Source organism: Poecilia reticulata, chromosome 8, assembly GCF_904066995.2.
Source record: "Poecilia reticulata chromosome 8, P_reticulata-male-v2, whole genome shotgun sequence".
Lineage (NCBI taxonomy): Eukaryota > Metazoa > Chordata > Actinopteri > Cyprinodontiformes > Poeciliidae > Poecilia > Poecilia reticulata.
The window spans coordinates 9,347,581-9,361,902 of record NC_088837.1 but is presented as its reverse complement, the minus strand read 5'-3'; the positions used below and the strand labels follow the sequence as shown (position 1 = coordinate 9,361,902).

At 38.0% G+C, this 14,322-nt stretch overlaps 1 protein-coding gene across 2 annotated transcripts in view; it reads left to right on the top strand.

Moving 5' to 3' along the window:
* The window catches only part of grin2aa (glutamate receptor, ionotropic, N-methyl D-aspartate 2A, a), a 161,931-nt gene extending 147,995 nt beyond the window's left edge, over nucleotides 1–13,936 (top strand). For both annotated transcript variants that reach the window (XM_081609833.1, XM_008415757.3), the window contains 3 exons: nucleotides 183–280; nucleotides 5,784–6,022; nucleotides 8,314–13,936. In XM_081609833.1, coding sequence (XP_081465959.1) covers nucleotides 183–280; nucleotides 5,784–6,022; nucleotides 8,314–10,287 — 2,311 coding nt within the window. In that variant the 3' untranslated portion in view covers nucleotides 10,288–13,936. The remainder of the gene's footprint in view (nucleotides 1–182; nucleotides 281–5,783; nucleotides 6,023–8,313) is intronic.
* Nucleotides 13,937–14,322: the final 386 nt, after the last annotated feature.

Below are 14,322 nucleotides of genomic sequence, written 5' to 3'. Positions count from 1 at the left end.
GGGCTCATATAAGTACATTGTACTAATGTGCATCTTGTTTTAGGATCTGTTTATCTGTAACTTTTATTCATTTTATTTTTATGTCCCATTATCCTTGCTTTGTCCCTTAAACATCTTTTTAATATGGAGAAATCACATATTTTGACTTGTAGGTTTCTGTTGTTATGTGATTGTGTATTCAGGTACATATTTGCTACCACTGGTTATGGCATTGCTCTGCAGAAAGGTTCCTTCTGGAAGCGACAGGTGGATCTGGCCATCTTGGCCATCATCGGGGATGGTGAGAAACTCACACACACACACAGCACACACACAGCACGCACACACACTTGCACACAGCATTCCTTAATTTCCAAGTGGATAATGCTGCTCACATTGCAAAAACCAAGTCAAACAATGTGCTTTACCTGAATTGTAAAGCATGCACATGCATAAAAATGACTAGCAGTGTATTTTTGAGACAACAGAGAGAAAAATGACACATTGTCTTTTTAAAAAAAAATGTTATTAAATGACACTCAAAATCTTTGTATGTTCAGTATATGATAATATGTATTTTATGTTTGTGTGTTTGTGTATATCATCCTCAACACTGACTAAGATGTGTAAAAAATTAAAGCAAACATATTTTATTGTCGTAACATTATCTCACACTACAAAATGTAGAAATATCCAACCTAGAACTTAAGTACATTTCTTCAGTGGTTCAAAAAAAATCCATGTTAGTTTTTTGTTTTCCTCAAGGAAGCACTTATCCTTCTCCTTTACCATGTATGATATGGAATAGAATATATACATTTCAGTTCAAATGTTTATGCCATTTAATAATGGCACATTTTCTTTTTTTCTGTCAGAGATCTACTTTTTTTCTTGAAAATATGTGATCTAAAAATCTCAATGTATATTTTTTGACAATCATATTCCTCCATCTCATTTTTTTCTTCTTTTGCTGTATCTGCAATGAATCTAATGCATTAGGATCATGTATTACCCACTGAAAAAATGTACTCAATGTAATGTGAGATGATGCCACTAAAATGAAAATATGGATTAGTTTTATGTAAAAATAACCAAATTTACAATTTATAAGAAAGGTGGTTTGTAGATTTGAATATTATCAAACACTTGCTTGGAAATGCATTTCAGTTGCTTACCTGTACCTGAGTCCTGTCAGAGCTTCGAGATTCAACGTCTGTTATACTCGAGAGATCATTTTAACAAAAATAGGTCCCACTGTTTTTGTTTTGCCTGGTTTGCTTCTTCTCTGTATCAATGTCACATTGTCTCTTTTTTAATTTTCAAGCAGCCATCCATTGCAGATTTTAACAGAGAGTACTTCAAGTCTGTGTCACACTGATAATTTCAGTGTTTCTCCATTTGTTGTGTGTCTGTGCCAGTCGCAAAGGTAAGGATAAAGGGGAACAACAGAGAAAGTGCGAGCGAGCGGGAGAGGAGGGATAAATTATAGAGTTAAGGTGAAAGGAGATTAAGAGGGTAAACAGACGGGGTGAAAAAGTGATGACACCATCGGGAAAGTGACAGTGTGCGCGTGCGATGGTCAGAGACGGGGCACGAAAAGAACGTGGCGAGAAAAGGACAAGGAGAAGAGGGAGAGGAGGCCAGGTCTGTGATCGATGAAGGGGACTCTGTATCTTGGCAGATGCTGCTTGATCAGATACCGGTGGAGAACACTCGAACGTTCCACAGGCAGGAAGAATGTTCATTATTTTAAAGGATCCAAAAGCTTAAATGAAAACAAATTGAAAAAAAAGAAAAGAAAACAGCCATTTCATGTTTTCTCTCTTCTTAAGCAATTTTCTGATCGTGTAACAAATTTGTTCTCCTGCTATTTGTTTAGAAGATAAAGAAGATAAAGTAATACTCCTGCATATTGTCGGGAGCTTTTAATATGAACATGTTAAAAGTCACTCAGTAATGTTGAGGAACACCCTGTTCTTAAAGTATTAACGATGCAGACAAAATATGAAGTTTCATCTAGGTGAATTAGAACATCCCTGAAAAGTTTTTGTTTCAGTAATTTAATTCAAAAAGTGAAAGTGATATTTAATAAAAATTCATTACATACACAGAGATATGAAGCGTTTACTTCTGTTATTTCTGATTATGGTTTGCAATTGATGAAAACAAAGTAGATTGCCACAAAGGATAACCTCAAAGAAAGCCGACTGCTCTTAAAGCACTGTAATAATGGAATGTTTGGTGGAAGGAGAAATTCTTCTGTTCACATGTTAGAAATTATGTCCTCAGGCCCAATTGGGGATTTTTGTGAGTCAGGATTGACTCAATTAATTTAACATCCGATCTATTTAAACATTTTTAGACAGTTTGGAGTTGTAGACCTTGGCTTTCAAACCATAACAGCTATGAAGCAATCTAGCTGTTTCATGATGTAAAAGCTTTATGACGGTTATAGGTGATATAAAAAATATATGATCATTCTTGCATCGCAAAAGCTATGATATCAAAGTTTTTAATCACATTCTGACTGCTGTTGTACTGGACTGAGATGTGTGACCTCCTACGGCAGCGGCACTCAGTCTGGAGGAGAAGCAGCACAGCATCAGGGGATGTAATTCACCGAGTCGAGACGCACACACACACAAAAAAAAAAAACCAAGATAGGTCGACAGCAAAGCATCTGGGAAGTAAAGCAGTGGAGAGAAAAACCTTCAGGAAACCTTTGCTGAAATGTGCCTTTACTCATTTGGGTATCAATTCATATCTCATCTGGAAGGAAAAAAAGAGAATTCAGTCTTACAATTTATGCATAGATTCATGTTGTCCTTCCTGTATTGATACTTTTGGTAACTTTTGGTAACTTTTGCTACTATATGGAGATTTTTTTCCCCCTCCTCTTCCACCGTACTGTACTCTACATTGCATTATCACTGCAGCTTTACCTTTTAATGCTCTTCCATAAGGGTAACAATACATAATCATCACTTATATAAAATGTAGACATGCTTACAGTTAATTCTCTATTACATTAGTATGTATTGCTTATACATACTAGTGTATGTATAAGCTATCCAGCTATTTTTAAACCCATATAGTTTGTAGTACCAAGAAATACAATGAACATACTGAATACTCTTTGCTAAAATTAATACAAAATATACCTTTTTCATATCTTTAACAAGCTTTCCTGTATGCATTTATGAAACGTACTTTTCGTGTTGTCATTGTAAAAAAAATATATATATAGAATTTTCATTTCAGAAAGATTCATGCAACCTTTTTTTTTTTTTTTTTTTTTACCTGTTATGTAAATTGTTTTTCATCTGAACCAAAAACGACAGGGTCAAATTTTGGTCTTAGTCCAGACGTGACTGCCACATTCTTCTTATTGCATCAAGATTGATCTCACTACTCAGCGTAATATGACTGAAAACGTGTCCCTTCACTACATCTTTCAGCGTGTTCTTAAATGTTAAGAGAGATAAATGATCTTCCGTTGAAGTTGAGGGGTAATGACGTGTTAGTAAGTCTGCAGTCAGACACATGTAGCTGAGAACCACCATGATATTTGTCTTTCCCCACTAGCAGCCTTAGTTAACCGGCCCTGAATGACACAGATTGGATTAGCCAAGCACCAAATGTCACAGAGGAAGTCAGAGTGGGAGGGGAGACAGAAGAAATGGTACACAGAGTGAGAAATGAGAAAAGATAAGCTCTTTGTTGCTTTTCTAACTTTCTTTTTTTAACGCTAAAGAAACGCTCCGTTTGGACTATCGGGCCAGGTGTGTGGAGGCCTGTGATCGGTGATATTCAAGCTATTCTTAAAAAAAAAAAAGATTGCTTTGATAAAAGGTGCAACACTTTGCCAAAATGCTCAGAACAAGAAACAAAATTTAAAATAATTGGCTGGTTTTCTTTTTTTTGTTTGTTTTTTTCATTGAGCTGTTACTTTTTGAAATCAGAAAAATAAAGTAATTAGATTTCAAATACAGGAGGAGGAAGTTGGCAAAAACGTGTAAAAAGGCTTGAAATAAACGTTTAATGAAATACAATAATCTTGGACAAATAAACATGTGAGAAGTTCAGTTTTAGAATTTGAGTACAATTACTTAGTAAAACAATGTGTGAAGAAATAACACAATTTTTTCATACAGACATAGATATTACATCTAAACTAAAAATGTTTTCAGTATTTAAAACAGGGATTAGTATGTAAGCAGTTGCTGCTTGTTGTTGTTTTTTTCAACTATTGTAAATAAAGATCAGTAAATATACAGAGGACATCCATTTATGATCAAAAATAACCTTTTTCATTTACACCACACGCTGATAGTTGAAACAATCCCATTCTGATCACAGAGATCAGAATGGGTTGAACTTGTCATGCCATAAAGTTTCCACGAAGGAATTAGCGCACACACTTAAAACCTGCCCATGTAGTCTGGTTGCTTACACTTAGAATTGTGGAGTGCTCACTTTAACCCAGAAAAGGAATTAGATCAGTCACTCTTTAGCTTATTTTATCAGAAACTGTAGAGTACTCACTATTTAGAAATGGAATTAGATACTTAGCAACTCTGAACAGGAGCACTTAGTTTACATACTTTAGAACAATATTAAATTAGTTTTCTTTCCTCTTTTTTCTTTCCTTTGGTTTGTTATTTTGTTTGTATTTCCTTGTAACTCATGTAAAGCACTTTGAATTGCCTTGTTGCTGAAAATGTGCTATATAAATAAAATTACCTTACCTTACCTTACGAGGGAATTTGCACACTTCATATTCTAGTATAAATGCTCAATTTATTATTGATGCTGTCTAAGAAAAACTATATAAATGTACTCAGTTATGATGAGGGAAAATACGGATGGGGAGCTGGTGGAAGAGTCCAACAAAACACCAGTACGATAAGACCTCACCCCGGATATTCTCTGTTTACACTGATGCCTTCAGGCAGACGATACAGAGCAATCAGAACAAGAACTAACCGATTCAGAGACAGTTTTTATCCTACAGCAATAACAAAACTAAATTCAATCAAATAACCATTAATCATTATGAATGATGTGTGTGAGAATGTGGTTATTCTTATTCTTATTTATTAGTTTTATTTTATCACTACTTGTTATGTATTTCTTACAGTATATGTAAAGTGTGACACAAGTTTTCTTTTTTTAGCATATGCACTGACTTACGGCAATTTTTAAATTTCGTTGTTTCTTGTGACAATGACAATAAAGATTTATCTTATCTTATCTTACCTTATAATACAATTACAAAAAAATATTTTAGCGCAACTATAAAAACAACTTCCTGTTCCATGACCTCAAGGTTATCAGTTTGCCGTGATCAAATTTAGCATTTTGTATCCATGAATCCCTCTGGCTTTAGTGACCGAAACATGTGTGTAGAGAGCTCTGAAGTATTGCTCTGGACTATCCAACCTGGTGATGCTCAGATGTTTGTACAGAAAGTCCCGTCATGTTGCTGATAAGCTGATTAAAGTCCTGATGCTGTTTGCTCCTCCACAGGAAGGCTGAAACTGATGATGTAGGCGCAGAAGCCTGTAGGGAAATCCTGCAGATTGTAAGCAAAAACTCTTGTGCAGATATGATACCAGTGCTGGTATTTTTGTGGTAAGACGGTGGCGAAACCAGCAGTGGAAAACTTATTTACCAAGTACTACGAGTGCAAAAGTGCCGGAATAAGGCTCGTTAAGTTTGCCTCAGTCTTGTGGTGTTTGAATGATGTAGGAAATTCCTGGAGGGCCATAGAATGGTCTTACTCCATTGCATTTGTTTTCTAGGTGAAATGGAAGAACTGGAGGCCCAGTGGCTGACAGGAATCTGTCACAATGAGAAGAACGAAGTCATGTCAAGTCAGCTGGATGTGGACAACATGGCGGGGGTCTTCTACATGCTGGCCACGGCAATGGGACTGTCCCTCATCACCTTCGTCTCGGAGCATCTCTTCTACTGGAGGCTGAGATACTGCTTCACCGGAGTCTGCTCTGGCAGACCAGGGCTTCTTTTCTCCATCAGCAGGGTAAGGATTCTATCAATATGATGTGTCATTGCATGTGCCAAAGGTTGACAGGAACAGGGAGTTCAGTCTGTGAACATGTAAATATATGGAGGTAGTAATACCTCAATGATCAAGGAAGAAGGTACAATGAACTACTTCAGTCATAACAATGTCTAATGTTGTACATATAGGATCAAACAGGCCTGGTTTGGTTATTCTTTTCCCCACAGACAAAGTATCTGGTGCAAAACTAAGGCACTAACTTTAAAACAGGAGGGAAGGCAGGGCTTCGCAGAAGAGGATGAGATGCAAGGATGGGGACGGAGGCGGGAGGGGGAATCACGAGGCAGCCCTGACTATCGACAAAAATAGACCCTAATTGCAGCCTGTTTTTTGGATGAAACCACAGCAACCCACACTTAATCAATTTATTCTCTCTCATTCTGCTGAAAGGTCAGCATTTTTCCTCATTGTGTGTGTGAGAACACAAGACATGGACGTGCATGCCTAAAAGCACTGCAGTGTCTTTGCACTTTGTTTGCAGCAGTGTTACTCTGTATGGAAACGTTGACGTTGGCAATTAGTGAGGAGGCGGTGAAACCTTAAAGGGAAAAAAAAACTTTTTAAGGGAGACGCCTTTTCTTGCCACTTATGATAATTCAGATTTAAATGTCGTTTTGTTGCTTATATTATGCAGACATTCTTTACAAAATGTACAAAGAGAAAAAAAAAACCTAAGGTTATTAATGAGTACATCTAAAGCAGAACTCTGATATTACAACATGTAGAGGGTTTTGTTGACTACTTTTTGTGGATGAAAACTTACTCATGACTGCTAATTATCAGCATATTTTCACCTTCAAATCCAGCAGAAATGGGGGTAAAAATAGAGAACAATAAAGTTTGCATCACTGTGGATGTCTTACAGCACTTTTGTGGAAAGGGCTTTTTTGTATTATGGGCAGATTTGGTAGCACAAAAGAACACACTGACTACTGCCAGTACACTGCTGTGGGATTGTTTGCAAAGAACATACTGTCTACTGCCAGTACACTGCTGTGGGATTGTTTGCATATCCTTGGACACATCTATCAACAGTGATCTTTTAGCAAGCTAGTGCTATGTCTTCATTCACTGATCCAACCTTCCAATAAAGTATCAATTCTCCCCATTTGAAAAAATTTTGAAGTTTTCAAAGGCCCTATATATGAGTCAAAATATTTGTATGTTTCTGAAGACTGCATAACTACACAGACTTTCTGTTCCAGGTACCATTGGTCCAGATATATTGAAGCTGACATGTTGGTTAGCTACAGTTACCATGTTAATTTCTAATTATGCTATTATTTTTTTAATCACATTAAATCAAGAATTGACATAAAAACATGTTTACATTTTGAGACAGTTATGTAAAATATAGACTACCTTGATTTCCATCTGATGCCCATCTTTTTACATGTTCCCACGGGTATTTTGAAAATGTATTTTTGTCACTGTAATCTTTAGATCCCTCCAGATATTCTCTTTCATATTTAAGTCAGGACACTGACTTTGTCACTCCGAAACATTCAGAAGAATAATGCTGGTAAAATTATAAGATAACCTTAAATCTACATCTGCCATAGCTATGAATAATTCTGGTCTCAACTGTGTATGAACTACACCTTCGCCTTTGAAAAAGCTTCCTTGATTATGGAGCCGATACACTCTAAAGAAGGGTAACCTACTCCATTAACTATGAGAGATTTTTTTTTTTTCTTTCAGTCTGAAACATAATTTTGTAAAAGCTGAGCTTACAAAATTATGGACCAAGTCATTGGAGATATGGGAATATAAATATATTTCCAAAAGAAAAATGAAATTGTTTGTGATGTGGTTTTCTGGGCACCCCTGCTATTTTTGTGTATTACACAATATATTATTTTTCCATTGTGCAGTAGAAATGGAATTTGTAGTAAAATCTAGAATGTCCAGCAAAGCAACACAGGTAGAATAGTTTGGTTTTTTTTTAAGAACAAAGTGAGGGCACGCTTTGAAAATCTGTTGGTTAGTCATATTTTCAATAAAATCTATTTCCATCAGCCATGTCAAATTGCCTTTTTTTCCCAGAAATAGCAAACAATGGGCACATTTAATAGAGCAATAATGTTCCACTGCCGGTTTTATAAACTGTGATACACCTGAGTGTTTACAAATACTGGTATAATTTCCTATATACATATATATTAACATGTTGCTAACCTAATTTTCTCCTATCCCTTTTCTGTTTGCTCATTTTCTTCATCTTTTCTTTATTAATGTGTATTATGCAGGGAATCTGGAGCTGTATCCATGGAGTACACATTGACATGAAGAAGAAGACAGACCTTGACTTCAGCCCCCAGGACAAAATGCTTAAGCTCATTAAGTCTGCGAAACAGATGACCAACATGTCTAACCTCAGTGGCTCCCGCATGAACTCGCCTAAACGAGAATTCATGCACTCAGCTGGTCCCATGATCATGGACATGATGGCAGAGAAAGGCAACTTCATTTATGCTGACAACAGAAGCTACGCTCCCAAAGATATGATCTATGGGGACACCGGTGACCTTCAGTCTTATCTTGCAAATCGCCACAAAGACCACCTCAACAACTATATTTTTCAAGGCGGGCAGCATCCCCTGACCCTGAATGATGCCAATCCAAATACCGTGGAGGTAGCAGTGAGTGCTGACACGGTCCAAGCAAATGCAAAGTCTCAGCGAACCTTGTGGAAAAAGTCAACCGACACATTGCGTTCTGTGCCACCGGGGCCTTCTCCGATGCCTGACATGCTAATGCCAGATCCACGAATATCCATGAAGACGCAGCGCTACCTCCCAGAAGACACGGCCCACTCTGACATCTCTGACTGTTCAAGCAGGGGAGCCACCTACAAGGACCCAGAAAACAACAAGCACCTGAAACCCAAGGACAACTTAAAAAAAAGATCCATGACGTCAAAATACCCTAGGGATTGCAGTGAGGTGGAGCTGTCCTACTTAAAAACTAAGCAGGTCAGCGGTGGAACCAACCAAAGTGGGAGAGGAGGAGGAGGAGGAGGAGGAGGAGAGAAAATCTACACAATTGATTCAGACAGGGAGATGAGCCTCCATTCAGATCCCGTTCACTACCGTGACAGTCATGGTCTTGGAACAGATGATTTGGATTACCCTGAAATTTACTCTGACCACAGTGATAACTATAGAAAGTGTGAGCAGCCAATCATTCATCTGAACTCCTCACCTATGCATCACGCGGACTCAGATCTTCTGCCAGACTCGGCTTACTCGAAACACTACAGCCTAAAAGAGAAAAATATCTCCCTGTCCCCTCATGAATCCATTGACCGCTACAAACAGACACACTGCCGATCCTGCCTGTCCAAAGTACCCTCTAGCTACCAACAAGGAGGGCCTTACGTCTCTACAGGATCTGCCACAGCATCTGGGACGCGATCTCCATACAATCGATGTGACGCATGCCTTCACACGGCCAATTTGTATGACATTAGTGAGGACCAGCTTCTTGGTGATTCCTTGGTTAGCCCCACCATGCATCACCAAGAGCAGCAGCCAGACGAAATGTTTGGTCTATATTGGCCACAGACAGATGGGCCACATGTCCAAAAAAGAAACCGCTTGAGGCTAAGTCGTCAGCACTCCTTTGACAACATCATGCTCGAAAAGCCCAAGGATGTAGACCTGGGCCGACCAGCACGCAGCGTCAGCCTCAAGGAGAAGGATCGCTTCTTGGACTCAGCATCTGACTCCCACTATGCCAATCTCTTTGGGATGCGCCCTTACTCTGGCAGACTCTTTGGCACTGGGTCTAAATCAATGCTGTTTAACAATAACCTTGAGGAGAGCAAGAGGAGCAAGTCCCTGTACCCAACCCATGGTTCGGAAAACCCTTTCCTCAGCCACTCGTTGAGGGATGACACCAGCAGCAGACTGGTCCATGGGCGCAGCTCCTCTGACATTTACAAACAGCTGGCTGTAGGTTCTCCTTCATTGGCCCTAGGAGCAGCTCCCATCAAAACACGCAATGATGCGAACAATCTTCGCTCTTCTGTTAAATCCACCTCTTCATACTGCTCAAGGGATGGGCGGATAGCTAATGACATGTATAATAAAGAGCATGTGATGCCTTACTCAGCCAATAAGACTAGTGCATACCCAGCCTCAAGGGGTGTCCTAAACTCAGCCCAGTTCAGCAATAGACGGGTGTATAAGAAAATCCCCAGTCTGGAGTCAGATGTTTAGTTGATATAAGAAATGTTTTCTCTCCCTCTAACTCCTCTCTGGGTTTGTATTATAATTTATCAACTATGTTATCCACTAAGGGATGTCATAGTCACCTGACCATTTTTCTTCTCTTTGACATTGTGCTCAAAAAAGAACTTCTGGCCCACTTGGGACTAATTGTATTGCTCTTACTCTCTTTGCAGATGATATCACCATATTTGCCCATTGTCTCCCATGTACCAATCAGTTTAATATTTGATCAGCACTCTGCTGTACGGTTTCCAAATGGAGGAAGAGAACATAATAGTGCCATTTCTGGGACTGGTGTATTAGGTTTCTTTATCGAAGAATTCCTACTTTGGTATTAGAAGATGAGTGTATTATGTGCCAGTAATGTGCAGGCGTTGATGGTGGTAGTGATTTTATTTTATTTTTTTAAGGAGGATTAAGAAACAGTGGAAAAGGAGATAATGCTTATAATGACCTCCTTCTTACCATTTTTCTTTTCCACCTTTACTGACAAGCTCAGTACGAGAATGGGCCTGACAGGGGAAACCAGATGGGTGAACTAGACTTATAGGCATTCTGGGAAGGGAAAGGTGGAATAGTGAGCTAGTCCAATGGTCTGCCACATGCTGCGCTAACAAATGTACCTACGACGACACCTGAGAGTGAAGGAGAACACAAAGAGGATAAAAAAAGTGAGCAGATCAGTGTAATCAACTGGCTGTTTTTGTCAGTTACTGGTTTTCTACTTTTAAAAACCACGTCAGCGACACAATAGTGATGAGAACAATGTAGGAATAATGTTTACAAACTGCAAGAAGGCAGACTGAGAAAATGATTTGTATAGAGAAAAGACAAGAATGGAAACTCTAGACAGCAGAGGGGCATTTCATTCTTGGCACTGCACATATAAAATGATTGCAAAGTCTTACTTTTTTATTCTATTCAGCTATAAAAATTTAAAAATCTATGTAGAATTTTAGTGTTTGCTTATTTGGTAGCACAATAGCAATTAGTTTAAAAAGAAACTCTCTCCCACATTTGCATTTGAAAAAAAAAGGCATAGCTTACTGAAAAAAAAATCATCAGGAGTAGTAGGTTATTTTGCATGTGTTTATTTTTTTTCCCTTCAAGACAAGAGAAAATGCACACAAATACTCAGTCAGACACATATTTATCATGTTTCTGAAAAGGGCAAAGTTAGAGGTGCTTGGTGGGTGGATGTAGTACAACACAAACTTTGATCTCTAACCTTTAAACATAATAAACCTGTAAAGATAATTGTGGAAGAGAATAAAGATTACATAACAAAGAGGGGAAAGATGACATCTGTGTCCTCCATCACCTCTTCTGTGGTGAACACAGGGATAATTTTGTCTTTTGACAACTCTGCCACTGAAAAACAGGGTATATTTAGCTAAAAAAAAAAAAGCTCTGATGATCCCTTCCTTCTTCCTTTCCTTCATTTACATGCCATAAATAGTGTGATCGACAACAATTCACATTTATTTTTTTTAGATTGAAATCAAGTTTATTCTCAGTTGGCTAAACTAGGATTGACAGTCTATTAGTATTTAAAGGGCATATATCGTCACTTTTAAAATGATTCAGTTTTATTCGTTTTCAACTGTGCATGTCATGATAGTTCCATTCATTCCCATGACAAATACAGCAATATGCAAAAATATTGTGAAGACAAAATGTTGATCAAAAGTTGCTAAAGAGTAATGAAGATACGTTTGGAATTCTGAACTCAGAAGCATTGATACCAAAGTTTACAGCTGAAATGTTGGTTGGAGTTTTTTATTCCTGACTACGAAGGAAGTCAGGAAAATATTTTCTGAGAACTAGATTAGAGAGCTAACGAACGGGGTGGGGGGGTTAAAAGTACTCTGCAAACCCATTCTACTTGTGATTCAACATAGGGAGAAAAAAAAAAAGTCAAGAGTCGCAATAAATCTAATTTTAAAAAAAATAACACTCTGGCAGCGTTCAGATGGAAATTCAAGTTATTTTTTCTCCACGTAAACAGTCAATGGTTTCCTCAGAACGTTTTCAATGCACAGCAGTAAGATAAACGTCAGGACGTTACTCCAAGCATACCATCTGTTAGACCACTCAAACTCTTGGTAAAGGTAAATATACTGATATGAATTTAGATTACAACTACAGTCAAACGTTCCCACATTCATTTGGCTCAGTCAGGTAAAAAAAAAAAAGATTAAAAAATGAGTTGAATAAGACGGCCACGGGTGTTTATTGATTTAAATAGTGACAGAGTACCGATTAAAAAAAAGCATAAACCACTGTAGAAGAAAGCATGTTCTTGCATAAAACCTTTTATACTCATTAACAAGAACTATGGCTGCCTTAGTGGGTTTACTGATTTCTTTCCTAACTCTAGCATTTAAATATGTTCTCTTGTCTCAGGTTTGGGGTGTGCCTTCCCCTGAATGGAGATTTTAATTGTTTCATAAACTTCAGGCAAAAATGTTTACAACATGATCTTAATGACGAAAATGCTCACTCCGTCATTATTCTGTGTTGCCAATGCGTTCAAACACACTATTTGACACTTTTTGATAAGTAACCAGAGTGGACTTTATGGATAGCAGTTGTTCTTTGGCCAAAGTTTATCCTGTTGATGCATTATTGTATGGTACTTCTTTTACGCATTCTCAATTAGGTACTGTCAGTTTTGTAAATAAGCCAAACCAAGCATAATTGGGCATAGCTGAGACCACTAAATGGTGGGAATATACTTCCCATATCCATCCATTGTCTTTATCTGTTTATCCTTGCATGGTTGCAGGGGGCGGGTCAGCCATTATTGGGCGAGAAGCTTGGTACACCAGGTAGCCAGTCAATCACAGGCCAACACAGGACAAACCATAATGCATGCACACATTTCCAAACCTGAGCTTATTCTAGAGACTAGTTAACCTGGGATTTGTGTTTTTGGACTCTGGGAAAAGGTCTGAGTGTCCAGGAGAACATGCAGGTCCTGCTAGGCAACGGTGCTACCAGCTGTACCACCTGGAAGGCCACTCCCATGTTATGTGTTGAATATGCATCAAAAGGCACTAGTGGTACACACATGCCACCTGAGGCATGGTTGAAAAGACGTTTTGGTGATTAAAATGTCCTTTTAAAATTATGATTATGCTTTAGATTTCAGAGGCTAGTCTAGTTTTTATGGCTCAAAAATATTGATTATATTTGCCCTTTAAACACTGTAGTCTTAAAAGGAGACTGTTCTCACATTGTGAGTAATCCAGATCTCTTGAGGAAGAAGAATTTTTTTTATGAATGGATCCCTTGTTTTTCTTTACACCATTGTTTGGGTGGGTTGTGGGTCGGGGCTACTGGATCCAAGGAGGCTCCACTGTTTTATACTCATCCATCACATATCCATCTGTTGGGATTTAGTGTTATCTGTGCATGGCAGATGTTGGGCAAGCTTGAAATGATAACCAAAACACTTTTTTTTTCTTTTTTGAGGTGGGGTGGGATTAATCTGATTGTTTATTTACATGTTTTGATATTTGCATAAAGAGACATACAGTACGTGTATATACTTCCATGTTCACTCGTGCCAAACTTTTTGTAGCATAAAGCTGTACAAATTGCACACTTTAGAAAAAAAAAAAAAAAAAGACAACTCATGAAATCACCTTTGTTAACTGATTTGTTTGATTGATTGGATCCACTAAGCCAAATTGTATCAAATGAAAATACCTCAGGATGATTCTGTGCATTTTGGAGGAGCGGTAGCAACAGAACAAAAATGTGCCACAGGTTTTTGTAGAAAATATATAAAATATATTATTTAAAAAGAAAAAAAGAAAAAAAACATGCTACAATTAATGGTGGCCACAACGCAGAATGAAACTTTTCTCCTGTTTACTATACCAGTCCAAGGTCTTCCAGTTTAGCTCTGTGTTGGAGCTCATGCAACCCGAGAGAGAAAAGGAGGAAGAGGAGGGGAAGGAACGGAAGGTGGTAGGGAGCTTAGATGTTCTCAGCTCTACTTTTTTTTTTTTTTTG